At 53.0% G+C, this 26199-nt stretch overlaps 1 protein-coding gene across 1 annotated transcript in view; it reads left to right on the plus strand.

Moving 5' to 3' along the window:
* The window catches only part of SMAD6 (SMAD family member 6), a 32745-nt gene extending 7633 nt beyond the window's left edge, over positions 1 to 25112 (plus strand). Inside the window, exon 4 of the mRNA XM_082769229.1 lies at positions 24519 to 25112. Within this exon, the coding sequence (XP_082625355.1) occupies positions 24519 to 25060 (542 nt within the window). The 3' untranslated portion in view covers positions 25061 to 25112. The remainder of the gene's footprint in view (positions 1 to 24518) is intronic.
* Positions 25113 to 26199: the final 1087 nt, after the last annotated feature.

Here is a 26199-nt window from a genome sequence, read left to right on the forward strand (position 1 = left end):
TTGCCTTCCCGGTGGACAAAACCCCATAAATTTGCACGGGCAGCGATCCCGAGGTGCTGTGGTCTTGTTCATGGTGGCGCTGAGCTCTCCAAGGGCTGTGCTGGAGCAGGGGCAGCGGTGCCGCTTGTCGGGAGCGGTTTATCTGTCTTTTGGGGTCCATGGGATCATGTTGGGGCACCTCTTTTCCTTGAGCAGCTCTCAGGACGGGGAGGTCTGAGCCGTAGGAGCAGGCAGCAGCTCCCGCGGCAGCCGGTGCCAAGCCTTTGTGCTCGCTGCTCTGCCCCAAAACGCGCCGCTGGTCGCGCCGCCTCGCCTCGTGTGCCGCCGCACGCCTGCTCCGTCGCATTGAAAGTTTCATTGTTCCGAGGGAAAGGCCTTTGGGAATCGGGCTGCCTGCGGGGCTCCAGCCTCGTGTGTGGCAGGGCTTTGCTCCTCACCATGCCTCCCTCCTGCACGGTCCCTTGGCTACAAGTCCTGGCGAGGGCTTGTACCTGCAGCCAGGGGCTTTGCAGGAGGTGCTGGGGAAGATGCTGCCTGAGGTGTTCCAAAAGTGGCGTGCTCTTTGCTCCAGAGATGAATTCGCTTCCCCTGTGCTCAGGCTCTTTGAGAGTTTCAGCCCTGGTGAGCTCGCTCGTAGCATCTGAAAGGTGTGGCTGCGACCCTGATAAAGATCTGGGATGAATTTGGGGCATTTGGGAGCCTCGCCTGAAAGGATGGAGCCGGTGTGAAAACACATGGATGGATCCGAAACCTGGAGAAGGAAGGGCTTGTGTGCAGAGCTGGGCTCTGCCAAAGGATGCGCTCCGCATTACTCCAACATTGGCAGAGGACAATTGTGAATTAACAGAGTGGAGAAACAGAGACTGGATGGGCCAGAGCTCATTTAGATCACTTCTTTCAGGTCTTGGAAAGCCAAAGGATCTGCTTGTGGTGGTGGTGGGATGCAGGGATAGCATCCCTGTATGCCTTGGGGTGGCTCAGCCCCGTTGCAGCGATGTCCCGGGTACAAAGGGAGAGCTGCAGGGTTTTTTTCTCTGCTCGCAGCAGCCTTGGGAGGCTTCAGGAAGCAGATTTCCAAATGTACCGCATGGAGAAAGTGAGCGTCTCCCTTCCTCTCCCCCCAGAAATAACAGACCACGAGGATTTATGCTAACAAGGAAATTTATGAAGATCCTCTGTGTTAGGGATAGGAAAAAAAAAAAAAAAAAAAAAGCCTATAAATATGTAAGGCGGATGTGTGTGGAAACTGGGCAAACACTGCCCTTTCCAGGCGGGGGGAGAGACTGGGAAATTACCTGCTAGTAGAAAACCTGCTATTTTTCTCGTTAGGCAGGCAGTTTCTGCTGGAGGTGATGAGGCAGGGGGGTTTGCAGCGGGTTTGGGAGCATTTTGGGGCTGGGGGCTGAGGTTGGGAGCAGGCAGCATCGCTGACCCTACTCCTCCTGTCTGTCCCCGTCCTGCTCCAGCAAACAGCCATCCCCCCTAAAAAACGAGCGGAGCGTATCTGTGCATCCAGCTTAATCACAGACAGATGTTTATTTGGGCCAGTAATGGTTTTGGTTTCCTTTTTCTTTCATATTTAACTTAAAGCTCGCTGGCGTGTCTGACTCGGAGCAGTCCATAACAATCAGGGTTTGGCTAAAAGGTTTTCTCGTCGGAGGAGCGCGCGCCTTGCCAAGAGCTACTTCTTTGATGCAAAAAAATACATCCTGGAGGTGCTTTGTCAGATGTTTTTATATTAAACATTTTTCCTCCATAGTTTTAAGTTTGCCAACGGGAAATAAAGTGCATCTATTTTCCAATGGGCTTCAAGAGAGGAATTCTGCGCGCCGCGTGAAGGTTTTCCCCCACGGCCCGTGGGCTGCGTGGATGCTGGAACACGGATCAGAGAGCGCAGCCGCACAGCATCCCTTTTCCCTTCCTTTCCTTTCCCTTCCCTTCCCGAGGACTTCACACCACCAAACCTCGCTGTGGGAGCAAAGCCTTCAGCCCTGCCTGGCCCCGACATCAAAGGCAGCCCCGAATCGCCGAGCGAGCCCCCAGGGAAGGTGGGGAAGTCCTCGGGGTTGGCACCCCTGGCTTGCAGCACTCACTCCTTTCAGAGACAAAGGTGTGCAGCAAGTGTCCTCAAACTGTCTGGGCTGGTGATGAGTCCTCCAGAGCCTGCAGATCTACAGGAGGGTCCTTGTTGGATTTATTACCTTGGGGCTTGCCACAGCGGTGGCTCCGGTGGCAGCTCCTGGCATGGAGACGTTGGTTCCTGCGGGGCAGGAGGGCAATGAGGAGCGGTGCCTGGAGGTGGGGCAGCACAGAGACCTCACCGACCTGCAGCTGAACTCATCTGGAGCATCAGGACTCAGCAAACACACCCTCTGGGGCAAGATGATGCATGGAGAAAGCCCTTTAGACCCCAGGCTGCAGGGACGTTCCCTCATGCAGAGCTCCCTCCGGTGCAGCGGGTGGCTCAGGTCAGGTCCGCAGCCCCGTGGTGCGTTTTGGGGTCTGCAGGAGCTTGCCCAACTTTGCTGCCCGTGCACCTTCGTCTTGCCTTGCACACCCAACGCCCCATGTGGAGCAGCAGGGAGGTGGTGCTGAACCCATCGGCACGAGGATGAAGTTCTGGCGGCGGCTGCGCAGCTGTGGAAGGGTTTCTAAGGCGAGTGCCACCTGTTTGTAAAAGTATCCTGCGGGTTATGGGCTCGCAATGCAAGCCTTTTGGGTTTCGGAATTGATTTCTGAGCTGGGCCAGGTTAGTAGTGTGGGGAAGGGAAATGAACTTCAGAAGGGGTGAGGGGCTGCTGGGGAACGTGCTGGAGATGTGAAGAGATTTGTGTGCGAGGAGAGGGCAGTTGGCTCTGCGGGCATCCCTAGAAGGGAGGAAAGGCTGTTCTCAGGGTTTGCAGCTGCTGTGCTGTGAGAGGACATCACCAGCCTGCAAAAATGCTGTCCTTCAGGAGGAAAGGTGTCATCTGGGATGGAAAATGGAGAAGTGTCAGCGATGCATCCAGGATCAGCGGGGCAGTGGAGCTGGAATCGACCCCGTCACCACCCACCACGTGCGTTCCTCCACCTATAAGAGATCCTTCCTCTTCCATCGGTCCTGCTTTAACAGGCAGCACTTAGAAAAATGTGGACAATCAGAGCTGTCCCTGCTCCAGAAGGACAGAAAAAACGGGAGCTGGCTGCCAGAGCCCTGGGATCGCTTGTCTACAGCAACACAAGCCCGCGACTTGCACAGCCAGCGGCAGGAGGTTGGGCTCATCGATATTTGGCCCCGTGCCTGCTGCAGGGATTAAAGCAGCTTTGCAGACGATGCCTGTGCATTTGTGTGTGTACACAGAGCTCCTCGGGACGTGAGAAATGGCCGTGGTGGAGCCGGTAGGATGCTGTAAAGGCAGTGTGTGTGTGCCTGGGGTGCTCTGGGAGCATCACCCTGTTCCAGAGGGAAGCGATGGCAGGGCTGGGGATGGGGTACCCAGTGGGTGCCTGGAGGACGGAGCCCCAGAGGTGCTGTCCCTCTGCAGCAGGGACTGCTGGGCAAGGGGACAGCATGAAAAGCCTTTGGGGAGCAGTGTGGGGACAGCACGAGCAGCGTTTGGGGAGCAGCAGAGTTTGGGGAGCAGCGTTGTGCTGGGGACGCTGCATTTTGCAGCATGTGTTGTAGAGGAGTCAGTCGCCTTTCCTCTTCCTTCCTTACCTGGATCCACGCTGGCTTTCAGCAGCTAGCCGAGATGTTTTCGGCGTAGAAGTTCTTGGAGTAAGTACAACACCCAGATAAAATATGTTTTTGTCTGTGGTTCATTGAGTAGTTATGGTGTTTGGCCTTGAATCACAGAGCAATCACATCCCTCACTTCTCCAAGCACCTCAGCATCACACTTGGAGGGAAAAAAAAAAAAAAAAAAAAAAAAAGAAACATCAGGAAGTAAGCAAGTTACTTAAAAGTAAATTAGTTTAATCTTTGTAGCCAAAACACTACATTCTTGCACCCTATTAGGAGTTGGATACGGCTTTCTAGGTAGTAAAAGTCCTTTTGATGTAACTCCGGTTGTGTCTTTCAAGCAGTGCACATCTGATGGCACGGCTTTGTTTGAACTCCCTCTCTGTGCGTGTTTTACTTCTTAAATGGATTTGCTGAATACTGGCCACAGTGTATTGCTGACCTTTGAAAACGGTGAATGTTTTGAAGGGGAATTTTGGCTTCTTGGAGCGACCTGTAGAGAGAGGCTAGCATTCAGAGTTACAGTAATAGATTTTTTTTCTTTTTTTTTTGGTGGCACTTTGATGAGTGAGAGGTGTTTATAGGCTTGATTCATACCCGAGTTACTAAGGTTTTCCACGGAAATAACTTATTAAATCTGTGGCGCTTACCGAAACGATTGAAGTCCGTCGATTTGCTATTCATCAAAGGCACCTCCTTTCCTGGACGCCAGTCCCTAACTCAGCATTTTACCTCTGGAGGATGCTCAAATCCAAGCGGGGTGTGCGGTGCGGGAGCTCGAGACGTGTTTTAGTAAGAAAGAGAAAAAAAAAAAAATACCCCAAGACAAACTGGAAAAAAAAAAAAAAAAAAAAGACTTCAGGAAAAACATCTCCCGTCCCTCGGAGCGGCTGATGGTTAAACCTGCCTCTCTGGAACACTGCTTATTTGTGTGGATTTCACTTCGCCGCTCAGCAGCCGAAAAGTACATCCCTTTACTGCCTCTGGCCGGGCTGCTGCCGGCTTTGAAGTGCCTCGCGTCCCTGGAACCACAGGGTAAATCTGCTGGCGAAGGAGACTCGGCTCTTTGTCCTCCCGAAGTGCTGGGGATTAGGCACGCGGCTGTTCCTGCTCACATCGTGCTGCGGGGCGAAGCTGCTGCCTAGAGAAGATGCCCCGTGCTGGGGGTATCGGGCTCTCAGGGTGCTGCCCTTGCTCACCCGCCTGTTTTCAGCCAAGATGACCAGATCTGAATTGCCCCACGCCACAAAACCCGTTCCTGCCTCTCCTTTTGGGTGCAGACTTGCTCTGGGAGCAGCCTCACTGCGATGCTTCTCCATGCAGGCGGTGCTTTATGTTCCGGGTTATAACCTGCTAAATTTCCCAATTTCCCAGTGATACAAGAAGGGAGGCAGGAGAGATTATTTCTGTATCTGTGTATGCATTGATTCATTTCAGCAGTTTTTCATTCCTGGGGGAGCAGGAGGCCTTTCCTGGCAGTCAGAGGGCCCTGTGCAGCAGGGTTGGTGTGATCCAGCCCTGCAGCATCCCTGCTGCTCCCCTCCATCACCTTCAATCCTGTAGCAGCCTCACTGTTGCAAGTGGGGCCAGGCTCTTCCCTCTGCCCTGGGAAAGCAAGAGGCATCCAGAGGATGTTGAGTTTTTCCCAGTGGCTTTTCTTTGTTAGCCTCCATTTGGAGGGAAGCCTCCAAATGTGGCTTCTGGCACCTGCAGGGGCTGTGCCAGCTCCACCGGGAGCTGTTCCCTTCTCTTTTTCCTTCCCTTCCCTCTCAGAGCGTGATTCCCGGAGCAAACCCTGCACCAAAACCCCCGTTCTCTCCCCAAAGTGCCATGTATGCATGTACCCTGTCTCACATTTGCTGTCCCAGCTGGACTGATGGCAGATGGGCAGTCTCCACGCTTGGGTTTTGTAGAGCTGTGCCGGTGGCTTCCCTCCCCTTCCTCCACCTGTGCTGAGGTTTTGGGGTTTGGGGATGGTCCTTGTCCTAGGTGGGAGGATCAGGCTGCCCTTCCCTGCCTCAGCTGGGCTTCAGAGGCTGCAGGATTTTAGGAATCAATTTTAGGAATCGGTGCTGGATCCAGCAAGCACCGTGCCGGGGATACCTGGGAAGGATTCCTCGCAGCAGCGCTGAGGAAGGTTCAAGACCCAGATGTGTCAGTTTTATCTATATATTCCATTAGAAGGAGCGAACTGTGCCAGCAGAAAGGCTATTTTTCAGCTCTTTCCATTTATTAAGGTCTCGTTTGCTAAGATTTTTCCACTCAAAGAGCCAAAGAATGTTAAAGACTTTTTTAAAGGAGAAAAAAAAAAGCCAGCTGCTTTACTCTTTCACACATAGTGATGCAAACCGCTGTTGTCTATTCAAGAAAGGGAAAAAAATATGGATATAATAAAGAACAAAATGCATTCCCTGGTTTGAAAACCAGCCTGGAACGCACCTGAAAAGAGCTGCAACACTTGGGGCATCTGCTCGGTGGGTACCGACAGCGCTGTGCCATCTCCTCTATGCTCACCCTATCTCTGGAGGGTGCGGAGCTGCAGATGTGCTGCTCAGAGCACGTCTCTCTGCCTTCATTTCCTTGTTTTTTCCCCAGTCCTTTACAAAACGTGGCTGGTTCTGGTAGAGGGGAGAGTGCCCGGCGCAGACAACGGCTGCTTGTGAGCTGCCGCGCCGGGCTGTGCGCTGGGAAGAATGGCACAGTTGATCCGTCTTCCCCCACCACAAGGCACTGCGCTCCCTGCCTGCCTGTCCCTGGCGTGCCCGGGCGGCAGAGAAAGCAAACATTGACCGTGGTGGCTGTAAACGCTCCTGGCTCTGCTCTCAGCCCCTTCTGAACAAATGCCGTTGTGTCCCCGCGGCGGCCGGGCGAGCGCGGTCACATCTTCCTCGTGCGCTGCAGCTCGTGCCCTTTTGCTCTCTGAGCCTTGAAGTGAGCAGCGTGTGAAAATGAGATCGCTGTGTGCTTTCTTTTTCTGTTTTAAAGTGAATGGGAATCACAGTATAACTTTTTGTAAAAAGGGAACCAGAGAATTGCACTGTGTTTTGCCTTGTGCTCATGTTTCTTTAGAGTCTGATGCTTGCAAAAGGGAAAGAAATGGATGGGGAAGGGTCTTCCCACTAATTAAGTCAAAGCAGTAAGCATAGCACATGGGGAGTGTCGTACTAAAGCATTAAAAGGCATTTTGAAATATCCCACAGACAGCTGAATGGGCTGGCTCCTGTAGTGTCCTCCTCTTGGGCTTAAGTGGCTGATGGTGCTCTCAGCTCGTGTCCAGGTGTTGCGTTGCGTTGTATTGAGTTGGGTTGCATTTTATGGTGTTGAGTTGTGTTGGGTTGTATTGAATTGGGTTGGGTTGGGTTGCGTTGGGATTCCTGGTGGAGTGAAAGTGGTGTGGCCCTGCTGGTGTTGGCCTCATGGGAGTATGGCTTTGGCTGTCCCTGCTTGTCCAAGAAGAGGAGTAACTCTCCTCATGCTTTGAAGAAAGGTCCATGGACAAAGTTGAGCCAGATCTCAGCTAAAAATTGCTGGTAATTACAAAAAAACTCCTGCTCTAAATTTCAACCCGTTCGGTTTATTTAGTGCAACAGCTTGGTGCACCCAGCTGTGCACGGAGCGAGCAGATGCAAAAACTGAGAGTTAAACATCATGCACCCAAACCAGCCCTAGAAGATGTGTGTGTCTGCAGCCTCCACCCAGGTCTCGGGCTATTTCTGCCCCAGGGCTGATAATGGTGCAGCTGAATCCATGAGGTTTTGATTGAAGCCCATTGAAAGCTGGAGGACCCCTTACAGAAAGGTTTTATGAAGGCCTGGAAGGGGGATGCCATGGCTTGGAGGGGCACGAACACAGGGGGCAGCCCTTCGTGGGGAGTCCTGGGCTTGTTTTTCCCCCAAGTGTCTCAGGAAGTGCTTTCTGAGATCTGCAAAGAAAAACCAACCAACCCCAAAAAAAAAAAGAAAAAAAAAAAAAAAAGAAACCAACAAAACTTTATGAATCAATTGGGAAGCCAGTAAAAATTAGTAGTAACAAGCTCATTTCAATAGAAATGGGTTTGCTGCTCTGCCGGCTGCCAACCATTTATGAGACTGGCTCGGTGCCGGCGAGCAGGGTCCAGCACACTGCATCCTTCCACCCTCCTGCTGCTGGAAATAATTTGTGACTTAAAAAAAATAAATAACGCTATTGTGGAGCTTGTTTTATGGTTGGGGCCTGAGTTGGGCAAGGGTGACAGCTCCAGCTCCGGAGTTTGCAGAAGCTGGCTGGGGGCTTTCTCCTCCAGCACCTCACGTGGGTTTCTGCTGGGTTTCTGCAGTGCAAGCGGGGACGCTGGTGGCTGGGTGCTGGATCCACGGCGTGTTTAGTCGGCTCCCCAAATCCAGGGCAAGCAGAGCAGAGCTGGGGCAGGTGGTTGTGCCGAGGCAGGAGGATGCCAAGTGTTGGGTAGCTCAGCGGCACGCGGCAAAAGCCTTACGTGGGGCAAGGAGCCTGGGTTTTGGTGCTGGTGCCCTGGATGGGTCTGCTTGTGTCGTGTTTTCTGCCCCATTGGGTCGGTTTTCATGCAGGGAACCTACTGAAATGCTGTCTGGAGGGAAGGGAATGGGCTGGTTGGTCCGAATGGCAGTGATAGGTAACTTCTTGACCTGCTGCAGTCTGTAACCATCGGTGGTGGTTGGTTGACGTGTTAGGAATGAGCCCACCAGAGGATCCCTGTGGTGGCACGGCCTTCGGGAGCTCTTGGCCTTGTGGGATGGGTGATCCTGGGATGAGGGGTGAGCTGTAGTGCGCTGGGTGCTGGCTTTCCAAGCCCAGCTGATGCATTTGCCTCATCTTCTGGCAGAGCTGAGCACTGGAGGACTCTGTCTGCAGGACCAGGTAGCTTTGGCAACAAGCAGCTCCAGGCCGGGCATGATGGGCCTGGGGACAGCCTGGACTGGCAGGAGGTGTCCCTGGATGGTCTTTAAAAACCCTTTATGACCCAAACCATTCTGAACCAGTGACACTATCCCTCAGGAGGGGACAGTGTTGCTCTGGTGTCCAGGCGAGGCGGTGCTGGGCCTCCCCAGCACCATCTGCTTGCACCCCGGCCTCCTCCACCGCAGGGCAGCTCCGTGCCCAGCTCCAGGGCTTGGGGGCACAACTCCTTGCACCCCCAGGGCCTGGGGTATGCATCCCGTCCGTCTTCTCATAGCCGAGCTGATTTACACCCGGGCTCAGAAGATTTTACAGCCGTCCTCTGTAAAAAGAGGCAAACGGCTGTGACGTGAGCCGGGGATCCGTGGAAACTTCCACTCCGGAGGAGATCAAGGAAATTCCTCTGCGAGTACAAAGTAAGGTAAAGATCCTATGTGCGCGGCGAGTTGCTTTTCCCCCCATTGTTGAGCTATTTTAATGAAAGGGAAATGTCAGCAAAAGTGTGTTTAAAAAAATGTCACTCACGCATCGCTGGGCTTGGAGTAAGAGCTCTCCGGGCAGCCTCTTCGCTGCCGAAACAGAAAAACGAAGCTGTGTTTTATGCCCAGATGATCACGGCCACGTATTTTGAAGCACCCCTGCTCTTTTCCACGTAGAGTCACTGCTGTGGGCCTCGGGAGCTGGCCTGAATCCAGCCGTGCTCGAAAGGGTCGGTCATTCGAGACTTGAAGCATTAAAGATCTTTGCAGATCAGTTTTGCTCTCGCCGTACTGCATTTGTTTGTGTAAAAAGCCTTGGTGGAGTCGGTATGCGTCTGTCTTTGAAGGGCTCTGCTTCAAAGGCTGCCTGTGCTCGGTGTTTTGTGTGCTGATACTCGCTGCCTCGCCTGGAAAAGCCTCGGCCCTCGGCTGGGTTAAAACCTGCAGGAAGGAAGAGCCGAGCTTGGGGTTTGGAAGCCATCAAGGAAACTGCGTGAGGGAGGGGTGAGCGTGCCTACATGGGCTGGTTTGTGGCTTAGCAGAGAAAAACGAGCTTTTCTTCAGCACCCAGGTGAGCGCATTGATCTGGGACCAGATTCATTCCGTGTCTGCAGGTGGAAGGATCCACTGATGTGTTCATGCTCACAGTCCCTTTCCAGCTTGATTTTACACCCAGAGTAACCCAGGAGCACGACCCATTATCCATGGAGAGACAAAGTACCTGAGTGACAGGTTGTAGGTCATGGGGTGATGATTTTGGGGCCACTTCAGGGCTGCCCGGGTGGCAGTCCTCGTACTGAGATTAATCCAATCTAATATTAGATTAATGCATAAGTCCGTGTCTGAGCCACTTTTATAGACTCTCACTGCAGGCTACAGGGAGAAGGAGGGTGCTGGGATGTGTCCTCATGCCCACCACGCCAGAAGAGGGGATTTAGGTACTCACACACAGGAAACCCAAACTATTTTTAAGGGATGGAAACGTGCCGTGCTGGCTTGGCCCTGTGCTCCCTGAAATGAATGGCACGGTTCTGGACGGGGGCCGTTGTTTCATAGCAGTTGGGAGCATGATGTCAAGGGCAGAAAACAGTGTTTGTTGTTATCAGAGTAAAAGCTGAATTTCTTACAGCCTTTTCCCGGGCTGCCGCCCCTTCCAGCCCTCCCCGGCCCCTCCTGATTGCTTTTCCAGCCCCGTTACACAACGCGCGGCCGCTTGGCTCGCTCAGCTGGTGGCGAGCAGCGTCAGTAGCTGGAGATGTGCAGAAAGGGGAGCGGGGTTTGGTTGGGGTTTTAGGGCCTTTGAGATGAGAGATGCCAAATCAGCAGGGAGTTCTGCTAACTGAACAGCTCGCGAGTGGGGCGCAGCCACCTGGGGACCTGGCACTGAGCGGGGCTCGGGGCTCATGGAGACAAATGTCCCCTTGGGGTTGGGGTTTGGGGCTTGAAGGATGGATTTACAAGGAGGTGAGGACAGGAGGGCTGCTAGCAGCACATGGGGTTGCTTAGCCTTCTGTCCTTGGAGGCTGCACTATGTCGATCAAGCTCTGCCCTAAAGGAACTTCACGTTCCCACTCATCCGCTGCTGCTGCTGCGTTGTCCTCCAAGAAAACCTTTCAGAGGATCTCTGCTCCAGGTTTACTCACAGCAGGCTTTCCCCCATTCATCCCAGGTCTCTCCTAGTTGCTCTTTCCTTGAGGTTTCACAGCACAGGCTGGGGAAGGCGCTGGGCCCCGACCCAACTTTGCCATTGCCTATGGGTGTTGAGGTGTTTGTGAGCCACGGTTGCTGAGAAGCAGGGAATGGGCAAAACTTGGGCAGCTGGACCCTTCCCTTGGGTGCAACCACATCGTTAGAAGAAGGAATTATCCAGGAATTTGAAGTGTGTTGGAGCTGTTTTGTGCCACTGATGGCAGAGTTTGTATGATCCAGGCTTGCTTTGTAGCTGGTGGCAGCCCGAACAGCCCGGTAGACTCTGAAAAAGACAATTTGAGTGCCGGGGGCAGTCTCAGCTCTGAGTTACAGCTGTCTAAATCCAACCTCAGGGAAGTCAGGGGAGTTACTTGGCATTTCTGGTCAGTATTTGGGGCAGAACCTGGCTTCCCCTATATGCATCAAGGAAGAATTGATTTTAAAAAAGGGGGAAAAAAGGAAAATAGGTTGGTGAGAGGCTGCTCGGTGCGGGCTGGGTGTTGTGGTGCTTTCCTGAAAGAGTTGGTGCTTTGGAAAAAGGGGTCGCCTCGAAGAGCAGCGGCCGCTTGCGGAGGGCACTGGGTTATGGCAATAAATAGAAGCGAGCGGCACTTCTAGAAACGCGAGGAATGTGAAAATGTTTAAATGATTTAGTAGGAGAAAACTTTATTTAAACATTTAATCGAGAAGCACGCTTTCATCTTTAAAACATCAGTGTTTGAACTTCCATCCAAGTTTTTTTTTCCTGGGCTTTCCTTGCACTTCATCATGCACAACACAAAGCCGTGCCTCGCGAAGGGAATAAACTCCGAGTCCCCCGTTCCCATTTGTTGTCGTTGCCTCAAACACACCTAAATTACAGCGAGGGAGCAGTTCCGGGGAAAACTGCTGAACAAGTTGTTCCCTGCTTTACTTAGGGAGATGTGCGTTTATTTGAAGAATGGGAGCTAGAAGGCCCCGTGTCCGAGCAAACCTCATAAAACTGCACAGCTTTCCATATGGAAAGCGCCCTGGGTACAGATGCAGCTGTCAGCACGATGTTTTTTCCCCATCACAAGCCAAAATCCACCTAGGGGAAACACATCTCTGTGTTGGGGTGCAGAAGGCAGCCGAAGAAATCCAGGTTCGGGTCAGCCCTGGCACATGGCACTCAGAAGAAAATCGGTTAATCACTTAATTCTGGAAGAAAATCACTTAATTCTTGAAGTGGGTGCTTAGCAGAGGCTGATTTTGGATGTACGTCAGCGTTGGCCGTATGATGCAAAATCCAGGGCTTGCATTTCTAAGGGAAGAATCTCAGGGCTTCTGTCCAGAGTGTGGCCCACTGGGTGGCAACTTTAAATTGATTTAAAAAAAAAAAACGACATAGTAATTATACTTGCTGCTATGGCTTGGTGCACACACACCTTCCATTTTGGGGTGAAGGAAGGGGATCAGCTTTGTAGTTATTTCCCATTTGTGCACATGAGCACGTGGCAGGATGGAGCCCATCGTTGAGCTCTGGGAGCTCTGTGCCACATTTCAGCCTCCCCACTGTCACTTCTGGCCCGTTGGGTCTGGGCTTAGCTTTGGAAACGTCTCCATTTATGCTCCTAAAAACGTCCCTGCGTGTGCCGCACCGATGGCCTGCCGTGCTCCGACGTGGAGATTTACGCTTCCTAAGTACACTGCAGAAATTTTCTAAAGTAGCTTAAATATTTACACAATAAGCATTTAAGGAAACTCTGTTATGTCTCTGAAGGAGCTGCTGCTCCTTTGGGCCCAGCAGACCATGAACGAGGTCTTTTTTTTTTTTTTTTTAATTGTCTGACCTCCAGGAATTTCTTTTTTTTTTTTTTTTTCACCTAACTGTTTTGAAGCAGACAAACAAATGGAAATTCATACACAGGAACCTATAAATAATGTTAATGGCCTGGCTTGTGTCCTCAAACGCCAGGAAATTTAGAGGCATGACGGCGAGCTGGCCCCGGCCCTGGCTGGGAAGGGACGGTGGGCGAGGGCAGCGCGCGTCCCGGCGGTGCCACCCAGGGGTGGCTGTCCCCAGGGAACGGGGGGTGCGTGGGGACCCACACGTGCCAGTTCCCGTTTGGCAGGGAGAGCTGTGAGCCCGGGATGCTGAGCATCAAGGGGTTTGGGATTTGATATTGTGGTTTGCAGAGGGCTCTTGGACCACGGAGCTTTTTCTGGCATCGAGGGCGCAGTCGCGGTGTGGTGGTTTTGGGGCAACGTGAGCATCCCCGGTGCGTCCAGCCCTGCATCCCTCACCACTCCTGGCCGGCTCCAAAAATGCTGTGCCGTGCCCCAGGGCAGGCTGTGGTAGCAGCCACAGCTCTGCCTGCTTTGCCTTGCCCTTGCCCCAGGGTGGAAAACTTTCTTTTGCCATCAAATCAGATTTTGCAAGGCTCCAGCACTGCTGCTCCTCTTCAGCGTGCAGCATTGTCCGGTTCACACGGGGCCCTGGTGCCAGCAGCCCCTCTCGGGGCTCCCCACCAGCACGTCCCTGTGCGCTTCCCGAGATGCACGTTTTATTTTTTTCCTCCTGCTTGCACGGCAAACGGATGTTTAGATCCGAAAGGAAATCAGGTCGCTGTTTTCTCGGCTCCGCGTGCAGCAAACAGCCCTCGAAAATAACTCCTGCCTCGCGGTGCCAGGAAAAACAGCAGAGCCAAAGCGTTGCAAGCAAAGAATTGCTCCTTCTGTGAGCGTCCTCCTCTGCTGCTCCAAGTCTGCATGTCGGGCCCGTTGTTTTTAGGTTTTGTTTTGAGGTTTTGAACCCCGTGAGCTGTTCCTTCCAAAGCGAAGGGATTTAGCACGCAGCGGGCGCCAGGTCTCGCTGGTGACTTCCTCGGACGGGGCAGCTTTAGGGTGGGAAATTGAACGACGGGTTGTCAATTTGGGACCCAGTGCTGGGACCCAAAGTGCCTGGGGCTGTGCTGGGGTAACCGAGGCGAGGTGACCCTGAGGGACGTTGGTTGGGAGAGGCAGTGCTCCCTGGGGTGTCCCCGCGGGGCTGGGATCCCGCAGGGCCAAAATCCCCTGCAGGGAATTTTGGCCGGGGCTGTGGGAAGAGCTCTGCAGCCTCCGCACAGCCCAGCCCGCGTGAGTCAGCCCGGGCAGGAAAGGAAAAGCTCGGGAGGTTTGGAAAAGCGGCTGGGAGGGCAGGCGATGCCCTGCCTGCACCCTGCCTGCACCCTGCCTGCACCCACACCCCGCCCCACTGGTACCCAGGATGGGATGGGTGCCACCAGCCCTTCCCCGGCTGCTGGCCCCCAAAAATCCATCACCCATCAGCCTCCGGCTGCTGGGGTGCTCCAGCAGTGCAAGAACCATGATTTTGGGGCAGAACCGTGATTTTGGAGCCTGTCCCCATCTCACTGGGGACCGTCTCGGTGACGCTGCGGTGACTGCAGGCACCGGTGCGCCAGGGCGGTGCTGGGGAGCAGGGGCTTTGTTTTTCGACTTGATTTTATTTTATTTTTTTTTCGTTGGGAAATGCAGCCTCTTGCAGTCATGCTGTCACAGTTAAAATAAGGTTTAAATTACAGGGCTGGCTGTGGCTTTTTCCCTTTCTTTCAGAATTTTTGCCAACTTGCAATTTACTTAATGAAATCCTGCTATTTCGTTTAACGGGGATATTTTTTGCAGATGTTGATTTAACCCAGCTTTATAAAATATGTGAACTGTGCAGTTTCTTTCCTATTTTTAACAATTTCAGGATTCTGGTGCAGTAACACGACAGAGTTTGTAACGTCGATAGCGTGGTTTGTTTGTCCCGTGCAAAGGCTGAGGTTGAAGGCTGAGGCTTTCCGTGTCGCTCGCGGCCGCTCCTCCCCATCAGAACCGCTCAAAATGTTGCAATAAATGAGCAAAAGGAATCCAGAGGAGGAAAGCGTCGAGAGTTGGAAGCTCTCTGCTGCTCCGTGCATGCATTTCTGCAAAATCTCGGACTGCTCTTGCATGCAATTATTCTTCAGGTGGTTTTGAGCAGAGGGTACAAAAATACTCATCTGTGTGTATCTGCTGTATGGATGAGCTGTAGGGGAACAGAAAGAGAAACGAGGCTCTCCCCGGTGGTTGGCAGGCTGTGTTTTTCGTGTATTTCCCCAAATACGCCTCCCTTTATTTTTTGAGCTGGGTTTCCCTGGAGGGAGGAGGAATTCGGCGTTTCTCCGTTAGCGCTTGGCTGAGTTGGGGCGCGCGGTCTTGAGCTCGTTAGCCGTAACGAAGCGCTCACGTGCTCCGGTAATCTCCCTGCCTTTGCTTTACAAAGAGCCCGACCTGCTCTGCCTCCCTCCTGCCCCTCGACGCACGAAGCATCTCGGGGATGGCCCCGGAGGAGCTGCAGCCAGGAGCCTGGCACAAACCCACCCTGGAAAAGATCATTTTTAGCCTTAAATTTCAGCTGCCCCCAAGAACGAGGATGGCTTGTTCAAGGAGGGTGGGAGGGTTTTTAACCCCAGCTGGGCCCTTCTTTGCCAACACCCGCTGGTACACCCAGTGCTGTTGGCTGGGTTGTGCTGAATGTTACTGGAAACGGGAGCCCTGGAGCCCCGTCCCCGCTGTAACACATCCAGCCCCTTCCACAGAGGGAAGCAGGGGGATGGGGGTGGCTGGGATTCGTGTCAGTGCAGCAGGACGCGATGCATCCCACTGAGCTGTGCGTATTTTGGTATTTTCCTTTTTTTTTTTTTTTTAAAGAAACTGTGGTTTTCAGAAATGAAAACAAACGCTCCGTGGCCAGGGAGGGTGAGGAGCGTGAGTCACCTCCACTCGCCCTGCGCACACACGCGGCGAGGAGCTTTGTCCTCTCAGAGATCCTCAGGAGATGCTTTTGGGGACTCGTGGAGACCCCACGTTGCTGTCCCGTGGGGGCCTGCAAACATCCTGGGGGTTACAAAAACGCTGCTTTCCCTCGTCCCTCCCGTTTATCCCTTGCAGAATGGGAGGCTCAGCAGTCACGGCCGTGGCGGTGGCACCATTCCTCCCAGGAGGCAGAAATGGCCAGCGTGGCATCCTCCCCGCTTGGCTGGTGAGGATGAGGGACCGGCTACGGGGCTTGGATCCGGAGATGCTGAAGTCATTGTTTAGTCTTTGCTCGAAGCAGGAGTAAGAGCCCGTGGACGTTGGCCACGAGCAATCGGTGGTGGAGCAAGCCGCTCGCTGCAGGGAAGGGCTGGAATAGCCCCAGAAGATGTTTACACATAAATACATGAAGCAGCTATCGGAAAATCTGGCGTGTGTGGGTGCACACGCATGCACGCAGCCCTCTGCACGTTCGGCCCGGCCGCGGCCGTGCAGACGTGTGGGAGCGAGCGGGTGCCGGAGGGCAGGAGCCGTCCCCAGCACCCCACCTCTATCCCAGAGCATTTCACTGCTCTCCACCAGGTAACACCCCTGGGACCTTCCCATAGAGGTTTAGCCCTGCAGTGTGGCTTGCACGCAGCCGGGATTGTTTCCTTGCACACCCAAGGTCTGTAAATTTCTGCTGAATTTCTGCAAAGCCACCATGAGAGGACTCGGGGTGAACGCAGGCGGGCGCAGCCGCGATGCTGCAGCCCCGGGGCTCGGCCAGGCAGCAGGGCTGGGGGTGAGGTCTGGCTGGAGAAGGGTCCTGGGCTTAGGGCAGTGAGAACAGAGCCTGGAGCCCCTGCCTGGTTCCTGTATATGTAAGGGCATTGGAAAATAAATATATTTATCAAGGTGGCTTGGGGAGAATTGGTAAGCCTGCAGGGAGGTGACAGCCAGAGCCCTTTTGGGGACTGAGGACAGGTTGGGATGTGGGGCTTGCAGACAGTGTGGGTATCAGGGAAGGTTTGGGGGGAAAATCCAAGGTTTTGGTTCTCCCAGAGCTCCCAGGCTGGGATCTGTGAGGTGGGAGCTGTGCAGGGCCGGACTCCGCACCCAGGCGGCCGGAGAGGAGCAAAGCGTCTCGTTCCCAGCCCCCTTGGAGAAAAACACTTGACAGGCTCCTGCTCATCGCCCCCAGGGAGCCTCCCCAGCCCAGCACTCCTCCGTGGCAGCTTGTTTTCCAGGTTGGTGATAGCTCCTGCAGCTCTCGCAGTCCTTGACACTCGCCGTTGGGTTGGCATCCAGCCGACAGCCATCTGTCTGCAGCGCCCGGCGTCGCAAAGATGCTGCTCAGGGCTGCACGGCGGCCTCAAGCCGGCCAGATCAGGGTGGCCTTGGGTTTTTTTTTCCCTCTTCTCACGTCGCCTGCCCCCTCCAGATCCCCTCTGCTTGTTTGCAGGCGTCACAGCGATAGAGAGGAGAGCAGGTGGAGGCTGCGCCTGTGCACACACTGGAGGAGGTGGCTCAGGCTGCAGCGTGGTCCCAGGCTCTTAAAATACAGCTGGCGGTGGTGGTTGAGGTGGTGTGGCTTGGATTCTCCTCTCAGGGAAGCATCTCCACTCACTTTCTGGTTAGAAAATGCAGAAAAACGTGGTGAGGCTGGTGCACTCTCAGCTGGCTTGGTGGTCCCGTGCGAGAGCTGCAGCCCCAAGTCCCCAGCACTGCTGGAGGAGCAAGGTTTGCACCTGGGGCAGGGCCCTGCTGGGAAGTGCTGAGCGTCCATCTCCTGGACACGGCTGATTTGTGGTGGGCAGGATGGAGCCAAGCTGGAATTTGGGGCTCAGGGTGGCAGGAGATGGGGCTTGGGGAGGTGGCGCGGCTTCTGCTGCATGCCTGGGTGTCTGCGCCTGCTGTTTGGAGGAGCTCAGAGCTCTGAATTGTGCAATAAGTGGAGTTAAAAAGGGCCTTTAAAAAAAAAAATCCGCTGTTTTCTTTCCATGGTGGGTGGAGGGGTGTGTGTGTGGTGTCCTGAGTGGTCCTGCTGCCGTGGATGCTTCTGTAATTTTAGCGAGCGTGGGGAGCGGGGAGGTTTGAGCATCCTCAGAGGCATTTCTGCCACTGTCTCTGCGACGTTCTCACCACGTCAGTGTCTGGCTTCCCAAAACAGCTCCGTAACCTCAGCATCACAGCCCCCCTGGGCAGAAAACCCTCAGCTTAGTGCTGGTGGGCACCAGGCAGGGCTTGGATCCCGACACGGAGAATTATTCCCATTTCTCTTCAGAGGAACCTAGTAATTAGTTTTTGCTTTGAAAACACTTGGAAGCTCTCTGCTGCAACTGCTCCTCAATCAAAAACTGTTGTTATTTACAAGCCCTTTTCCAGTATGTTTCTTCTGGGGATGCTCCGAGTTGTGGCAGTGTTTCCAGCTCTGGCCATGGAGCAGACGATTTTCCTTCCCAAGAGCATCCCCAGGGATCTCAAGGAGCACCCAGAGCTGCTCCGACATGGCCAGCTCCAAAGCCAGCGGCACAGACGGCTTCAAACAAGAGCAGAGCTCAGCAGCTCCCATGGGATTTGCCACATTTTGCTTACAGGGTCACTTGGAGGAGCTGAAAACTTAAGAGTGCTCGACCTAAAAATTAAAAAAAAAAGGGATTTTTGTCTTCCCATTTCTTTGCAGCAGCCTCTCGCTGTCATGCACTCTTTCCCTGCAGATGGACTCAGGGAATGAGGCTTTTCCCCAGGTATTAGTGCATTTTGTGCACCGTGCCCAGCAAACAAAGCTAACCCCTACTAGGCACCACTGGGGAGATTTTTCAGCAAAACTCCCCGATTTTATGGCACATCGGTTAGCGCAGTCCCCAAATCCGGGATTTCGCAGGGCTCGGACGTGCCCAGGGCTGGCTTCCAGGAGCGGAGAAACCTCAGCCAAATTACGGCTGATGACAGGTCTGGTGCTTTCATAATTGGCAGCGACTGCAGGTGATTACGTTCTGGGCTGCTTTTGAAGATGTATTTACATTGTTGTGCTCGCTCCGACGTGCCAGGCACAGCGCGGTTCCTTGCACAACGCCTGCAAGAGAAGCCGAGGTTACACCGAGACTGTTGGACTACAGAAAATATCACCCAAATCTCCAAAAACATCGACCTCGGAAGGAAGGCATAAAAACAGCAGTGAAAATACCTGAGCGATGCTCTTCCAGTTTTCTTACTTTTGGGGCTTTTTTCACCCTTGGCTGAAAAGACCTTTGGAAACCACGCAGGGGAGATGAAAAAAAATGTCCTAAAATCCCTTAACCAACCGCCTGGGCTGCGTATTTAACAGCTAGAGGAGGTACAGCGGAAACAACCCCCTCGAGTTCAGCTTGAAAATAACCCAGCTGATGCTGGCTTACGAATTTCAGGGCAGAACGAAACCCGGCCTGTGTTTGTCTTTGAAGGATATCAGAAATCAGCACCAGCTGATGATTTCACGGAGTGGTTCCTTCTATGCACAGAAAATTGTTTTCGTCCTCGTTCTTGGCGTTGGCCGCTGTCCTGTGTTGCTTTTGTTTCTCGGGCTGCCATGGAAATGTCCCCCTTTCCCCCCAGGCCTCTCCACGCGCCTCTTCCACCGGCTCTGTTGCCCGCCAGACCCTATTTTTTGAACTAATTCAATTAATTAACCCAGCGCAAGTGTTCTTCTGAGTTAATCATCTACTAGGTTAACGAATTAAATCGGCTCATGGAGGAGGCTGGGGAGCGGCAGAGCCTTGGTCCGAGGTAAGGGCTGGAGGAGGAGGAAGAGGAGGAAGAAGAGGAGAAGGAGAAAGAAGATGAGGAGGAGGAGAACAAAGAGGAGGAGGAAGAAGAGGAGAAGGCAGAAGAAGAAGAGGAGGAGGAGGAGGAAGGTGCCAGGAGCACATGCAGGGGATGGAGGAGCTGGGACCCCTGGGCCATGTGGTGGTGCCACCAGGCTGGTCGCAGTGTGAAATCCTGCTTTGTACTGCAGGCCCAAGGCGAGCAGAGCCGTGTGCCTCGGCCTGGCATGGAGCTGGATGCTTTGTAGCATGGGGAAGGCACAGACATGAGGAGAAGGCCGAGGAAGAAGCCTGGGGCTGTCCAACCTCCGCTCCCCGCAGCTCCCTTCTCCTCGGCCTAGCCTGGGTCCCACCGCAGCACGACCTTCGTGCTTCAGCAGGGAGACCAAAAAGTGAACTACTCCTGGGCCAGTGCTGGAGCTGGGAGAGTGGCTGCAGCCCCTCAAAGCCCCTCAGGTCCCTCAGGACCCCCCCTGCTCCCAGTGAGGGCAGACGGAGCTGGGTGGCACGTCCCCAGTGCCCGCATCCTGCTCTGGTGCTGGCCGCAGCGTGCGGGCTCTCGGAGGGGGCTGAGTGGCACATTCCAGCTGAAACTTGTAAGGCTGAGGTATTTTAAGTATATTGGCTTAACGAAAATGGTTGTGAGCTTTGCTGGGGCAGATTGACAATTATTATTTTTTTATTTTTTTTTAGTTTGCAGGGCCATAAAAATTCCATTTCTGCCGTGGAAAGTTTTAACCTCTTCCTTGCCCCCGGAGCTCGTTTCTGAGGGCATTAATCAGGGATTTGAGCCGATGGCTCCCCGGTGAACTGTTAAAAGCTTTGGGGGAAATGTGTGTATTCTTTGTGCCGGGCTCTTTATCTGGAGCCTGCTCCTGATGTCCCTGTGTGGCTGTCCCTGGGTGCAGGAAACAGGCTCCTGGGCTGCGGCACAGGGCAGAAAAAAGGCTCAGACTGGGGCTATGGAGGAGAAAAACTGAATGGGAAGAGCTTGGCCTTTGAGTAACAGATGTGATGGAGCTCAGTGGCCATGGGAGCGTTAGGAGCAACTTGGGAGGGGCATGTGGCTCCACCACAGCGATGGAGAATCCTGTTTCAAATACTCACCGAGCACTCCTGCGGGCTGGCAGCTGCCAAAACAGGATGATATTTGGGGAGAAATGGGGGCACTACTCCCTTTTCACACCATTTCTGGGGCCCCATCATCACCAGATCTGATTTTGTAGGGGGACCCGCAGCGAGGGTCTTCCATCCCATCCTGCCTCCTCTACGTGTGACACCAAGCAGCGGGCAGGGACTGGCTTGGAAAAAGCATCTTTATTTTTCCCCTTCTAATGAACTGCTTTGAACTCTGCTGGCATAAAGTGCTGTCAAATCCCAAATCACGTGAAACCTCCCGTTATTTTCTTTACCTCCACGCTCCGCAGGGAGCGAGCGCTTACAGCGTGTGCTCTTTGCATTTATTCTCCTACCCAGCTCCCACTCGCCCGAGCCATGCAAGACCATTTTCCCGTCAAGTTCTGGTTTTGATTCTCCATCTCGCTTCCTATCTTGTTTTTTTTTTTTTTTATCTCAAATTGTTTGAATTTCCTTTTGGATGTGCCTGCTGCAAGGCGCTGCAGCGGCAGAGGAAATGGTGACTGGGAGGAACGAGCCCCCGAGTAAACAAGGGCCGGGGTTTCAGCGCGTACATCTGATCGATGGAGGTGGCTCTGATGGAGGAGATAGCCCTGACGCCAGCCCGAAATGTGGCTGTTAGAAGTTGGAGCTGCCTACAATGATAGTTGTTAAAAATGCGGCGTATACCATCGAGGGAGGCACGGCTGCGCTCAAATATTTTCCTTTTCTTCAAAAAGAAAGGCAACAAGCATGCCTCTGTTCCAGGAGAAGAAGGGGAAAAAAAAAAAGTATATAAAAAAAAAAAAGTGGGTGGTGTTGTCTGTGCGTAAAGGGCAGCATGGAAAAAAAAGGAGGAAAAATGGAATATTTATTTAAATTGCTTTTCTGCCGGCCGCCCCTGCTGTCTGCTGAGTGGTAGCGGCTAATAGCTGGAGGCGAAACTAATACTTGGCAGCGGATAAGACACAGCACAGGCCCCCTTGTATTAGGGGCTTGCTGAAGTGCTTGCTTTATGTCAGGGCTGCAAGATGAGTTCATCTTTCCAGGGGTTGTTTGAAAGCACTGGGAGATAAAAGAAGGCGCAGGAGCCCGCGCGGCCGGGGCACGGGAAGGGTCCTGCGGGAGGCTCGGGGTCAGAGGCTCGGTGCTGAGCCTCCAGGTGTCTCCTCGAGGTGTCTCGGTGTGCCCACGGGCTTTCCGTAAGGCGTCTCGGATTCTAGATGCAGCAAAGCATGAGGTGGAAAAAAAAAATCTGATTTTCAGCCCATGCGTAGGTTGATGTCTTTACCCCAAAATGGGAAGCAGACACGGTGCTGAGGGTGGTGACACCCACACTGGTCCATGTGCTGCTTTCCTCCTGAGGTTTGAAGTTATCCCATTCTAAAAGGAAGGGAAATTTGGGGGCTGAGTGGTAGTTTCTAAAAATTGAGGTAACAAACCTACCTACCCAAACACTATGTGGACGTTGAGGGATGAAACACGCAGATGACTGCTGCCAGCTTTTGGGCCCGGCAGATGAGAAGCTCCAAGCTCATCTGTGGCCCCCAGCAGCACTCGGGTGGAACAGGAGCGAAATTTAGCATTTGTGAAGGGTTTTGGAAAGGTGCTGGGGGCATCTCGGCTGTCTGCCGTCCCAGGGGAGAGGTGGTTGTGACAATTGGGGTGTACCTGCAGTGAAACTCGGGTGCTCGGCTTTCCTTTCTTGGTATTTCCATCATTTATGAGCTATGTGATATTGTATCTCCTAAAATCTGGAATCTCTCGCCTTTCAAAGAGCGAAACACTCTGATGTCTGCATGGTGGTAGGCCAAGGGTTGTGAGTGGAGAAGGCCAAAAGATTTTCGTTGATGCCAAGCTCTTGATTTCGGGGTTTGTACAGATGTGGCTGGGGACAGTCTCACTCCAGGAATGGTTGATTCAATCAGACTGCATTTGGGTCAGATTTGTGTTAATGCCACGTTGGTTAACAGTTTCTGCAATCAGGCATTTCAGCCTTTTGGAGTGCATTGGGTTGTTTCTTCAGCTCCTGGGCATTCAGGGATGAGAGGTCATTTGAGATGGAAAAGCAAGTGCAGGTTATCAGCTAAAGAGCAAGAAAAAGGGGAAAAACCTTTCTGTTTGCTGATTTTTGTCTAAATAGAGCCCATGTCAGGGGCTGTCCCAAATAAGGAGCAAAAAGAGGCACTTGGAGCTCGAAGAGGAGCACAAAATGCACTTTGGAGACCTGTGGCTTTTTGTAATTGCTCCATCCAGGAACGGGCCGGTGGCCGCAGAGCAGCTGCTTGGTCAACATCTCTCCTGGCTTTCTGCTGCTCTTGCTGTGGGGTTTGAAAACAAAAGCAGCCCCAGCTGAAGCGTGTCCCCGTTTAGCCTGGCCATTGCCACATCTATAGGGTCAGACGCTGCAGGGCCTGCGTTTTCCCATGGCTTTGAGGCCCAGGACATCAGCTCCAGTCTTGGGAGGCACAAAGCTGTTGTTGTGCTCCTCCATGGTAGGTCACCAGAAACACGGGGAGAGTTCCCTTCCCACTTCTGGATACAGAACACATCAAACCAAAATGGGGCCGTTGGCATCTGTGTGGGGTCCTATAAATTATTTGAACAGATCTGGGGGGGAAAAGGGTCTGATCTGGGGTTTTGGTGGGGGTTTGGACCACGTGGAGGGGACGATGAGCACTGCCCGTGGCCAAGGGCATCCCGCCGGCTCTGCCTCCTCCCTGCTTGCCCGATTACCCCCATCTCCCTTCCCCTTAAATTTGCACAGTTACAACTCAAGTTAAAGTCTTAACAAAGCCGCTTAATTCAAAGATCGTTAATGGGGAGGGGAGCCCATTCCCCTCCGGGGGAATTTGAGCCTGAAAAGAAACGGGGCTGCGGGGCTGTGCTTGAAATCCGGTGCGTCAATGGGGTCTCTGAAGCAAAATAATGGCATCACCCCGCGTGCGAGTTAATCAGACTTGATGGCACGGAGGCGGAGGGGTCAGCAGGCCGCGGGCGCGTGATATATTGTCAGGGAGCTTAATGCCGGCCGCGGAGCAGGGCAGAGCTCCTGGCTTGAAATCCCGGAGCGGTTTGCTTTTAACTGGAGGTAGGAGCGGGGCTGATGTCTAGCAAGAGGTTAATTTGCCCCCTCCGGGGCCCTTGTAGGGCTGAGGTTCCCATGTTCCTTCTGGGGGCATCATAAAAACTCCAGTGAGCTTTGAGCAGATTTCTGGCAGTCTGCATCCCTCCCGTCTTCCCTGAATGTAATTCCTAGAAAGAAAAGGCGTTTCTTATTGTTCTGGAGAGAACTCCAATGGCTTTATAGGAGGACATGTATAGTTCGGGGAAACTACTCCCCCCTTGGCATGAAGTGCCTGCTCAGATTTCGTGTTCCCCCATGGGAACATCAGCACTGCTGTTGAAGAATATTACGAAGCAGAGCTCCTCACCCGAGCAGTTCGTGGGCATCCTCGGCGTTTCAGCTCAACCCAAGTTTGCCTTTGGACGTGGGGGTACAGCACCACAGCAGTGCTGGAGGAGCCTGGGGAGCTGCCAAAATCCAAGGGTGGCCAAGCTGTGGTGGGGGTATCGGGGTACAGCGTCCCAGTGGGATCTGGGTGCTGGAAGTGGTCATGTCTTGAGTTCATGGGGTCCTGGCTGCTGGACGCAGAGCTGAGCCTTAAATCGGAGAGAGAAAGGGGTGTTGGGCTCCGTGGGAGGTGGAGGGTGGCCTACTGGGGCACCAGCCCTTGCTTGAGCCTTCTTTCCTGGGGCCATTTGACAGAATTGGTTGAAGACGAGCGTTGGGTTGAAGACGAGCGTTGGGTTGAAAGACGAGTGTTGGGTAGAAGATGAGCTTGGGGTTGAAGATGAGCTTGGGGTTGAAGATGAGCTTGGGGTCGAAGCCAAGTTTTGTTTCCACAGGAACAGAGCTGGTGGGTGGGGAAAGCCATTCGTTTGCCCTCAGTGCTTGTCTTCTCCCAGGCAATCACAGCAAACCTGACTCTTGCTCTGCTTTCCCCCACAGATGCCAGCACGTCGCCCGATGCCGTGAAAAGGAGCCATTGGTGCAACGTGGCCTACTGGGAGCACCGGACGCGCGTCGGCCGCCTCTACACAGTGTACGAACAGTCTGTCAGTATATTTTATGACCTACCTCAAGGAAACGGCTTCTGCCTCGGACAGCTAAACCTGGAAAACAGGAGCGAGACTGTGAGAAGGACTCGAAGTAAAATCGGTTACGGGATTTTACTTAGCAAGGAACCGGACGGTGTGTGGGCTTACAATCGCAGCGAGCATCCCATCTTTGTCAACTCCCCGACACTGGACATCCCCAACTGTAGGACTTTGATCGTGCGCAAGGTGATGCCGGGCTATTCCATCAAGGTGTTTGACTACGAGAAGTCCTGCCTCTTGCAGCACACCGCTGAGCTGGATTACGCGGACGGGCCCTACGACCCCAACAGCGTGCGGATCAGCTTCGCCAAGGGCTGGGGGCCCTGTTACTCGAGACAGTTCATCACGTCGTGTCCGTGTTGGCTGGAGATTTTGCTCAGTAACAATCGATAACGGTCAGCCTCTGACGAAAGGAAAATGAAAAAAAAAAAAAAAAAAAGACACAGACTATCCCAAATATCACCTACCTAGATTTAATATAAAGTTTTATATATTATATGAAAATATATATTATACTTGTAATTATGGAGTCATTTTTACAATGTAATTATTTATGTATGGTGCAATGTGTATATGGACAAAAAACAGAAAATGCACTTTGGCTTATATAATTCTTTCAATACAGATTTTTTAAAAAAAAATTATACAGCAAAAATAGGAGAAAGCCCTAATTTTGATGTATGGTTTTTTTGAAAATATTATTAATACCCAGACAAAAAGCTAATACCAGTCACTCATTGATAATAAAGTATTCGCATTATAGGGGGGTTTTTTAATTGTCTTTTTTTTTTTTTTTTTTTTCCCTGACTGAAGTTCAGAGCAGCATCTGCTCAGGCTCTGCAGTCAGGAGGGATGTCCAGAGGGGTGACTGCTGTCTCCCATCCCAGCCAGGCCCCTTAGAAAAATGGTCAGTTGCTGGCCAGCTGCAGCAGTGTCTAAGAGGAGGGGAAATGGGGACAGCATGAGAGCGGGGAGCAAACAAAAGGTGAGAGGGAAATTTCCTATAGGTGTCCTTGGTCAGGGCTCACTGCTCTTTGGTAACACACAGCATGATGGGGATGTGGGGATGATGTGTGTTCCTGTTCCCGTTTGTGCAAATCAGTGGGTAGCAGTGCTGGTGGGAAGAGCAGAACAGAGCACGGCCCTAAAGGCCAGTAGGACCCAGTAGGACCAGTCTTCATTGTCCAGCAGGACCAGTTTGCGTTACTGACCTTGCACTGCCTTGGGTACCTCCCGGATGCGTTTGATGGTTGAGAAACAAACGGTGCTGTTGGATAACTCGTAGTTGGGTGACTCCTCTGCTGGAGGAGGAATGGCCTGAATTTTGGAAACCTGAAATAAGGTGGAAGTGAGTTGGACGAGGCTTGTGCAGGTTCGTCCCGTGGCTCTCCCAGTCTGCCAGGCAATAACGCAATACCAAATCGTTCCTAAAAAGGAGCAGCTGCAGCCAGAAGTCCTGGATCGATGAGCTTGTCCCGGCAGAGGCACATTCTGGAAATTGGATAAAATCAATTTTGCTGACTTCTCCATCA

This window comes from Aythya marila (assembly GCF_965140915.1).
Source record: "Aythya marila genome assembly, chromosome: 11".
Classification (NCBI taxonomy): Eukaryota; Metazoa; Chordata; class Aves; order Anseriformes; family Anatidae; genus Aythya; species Aythya marila.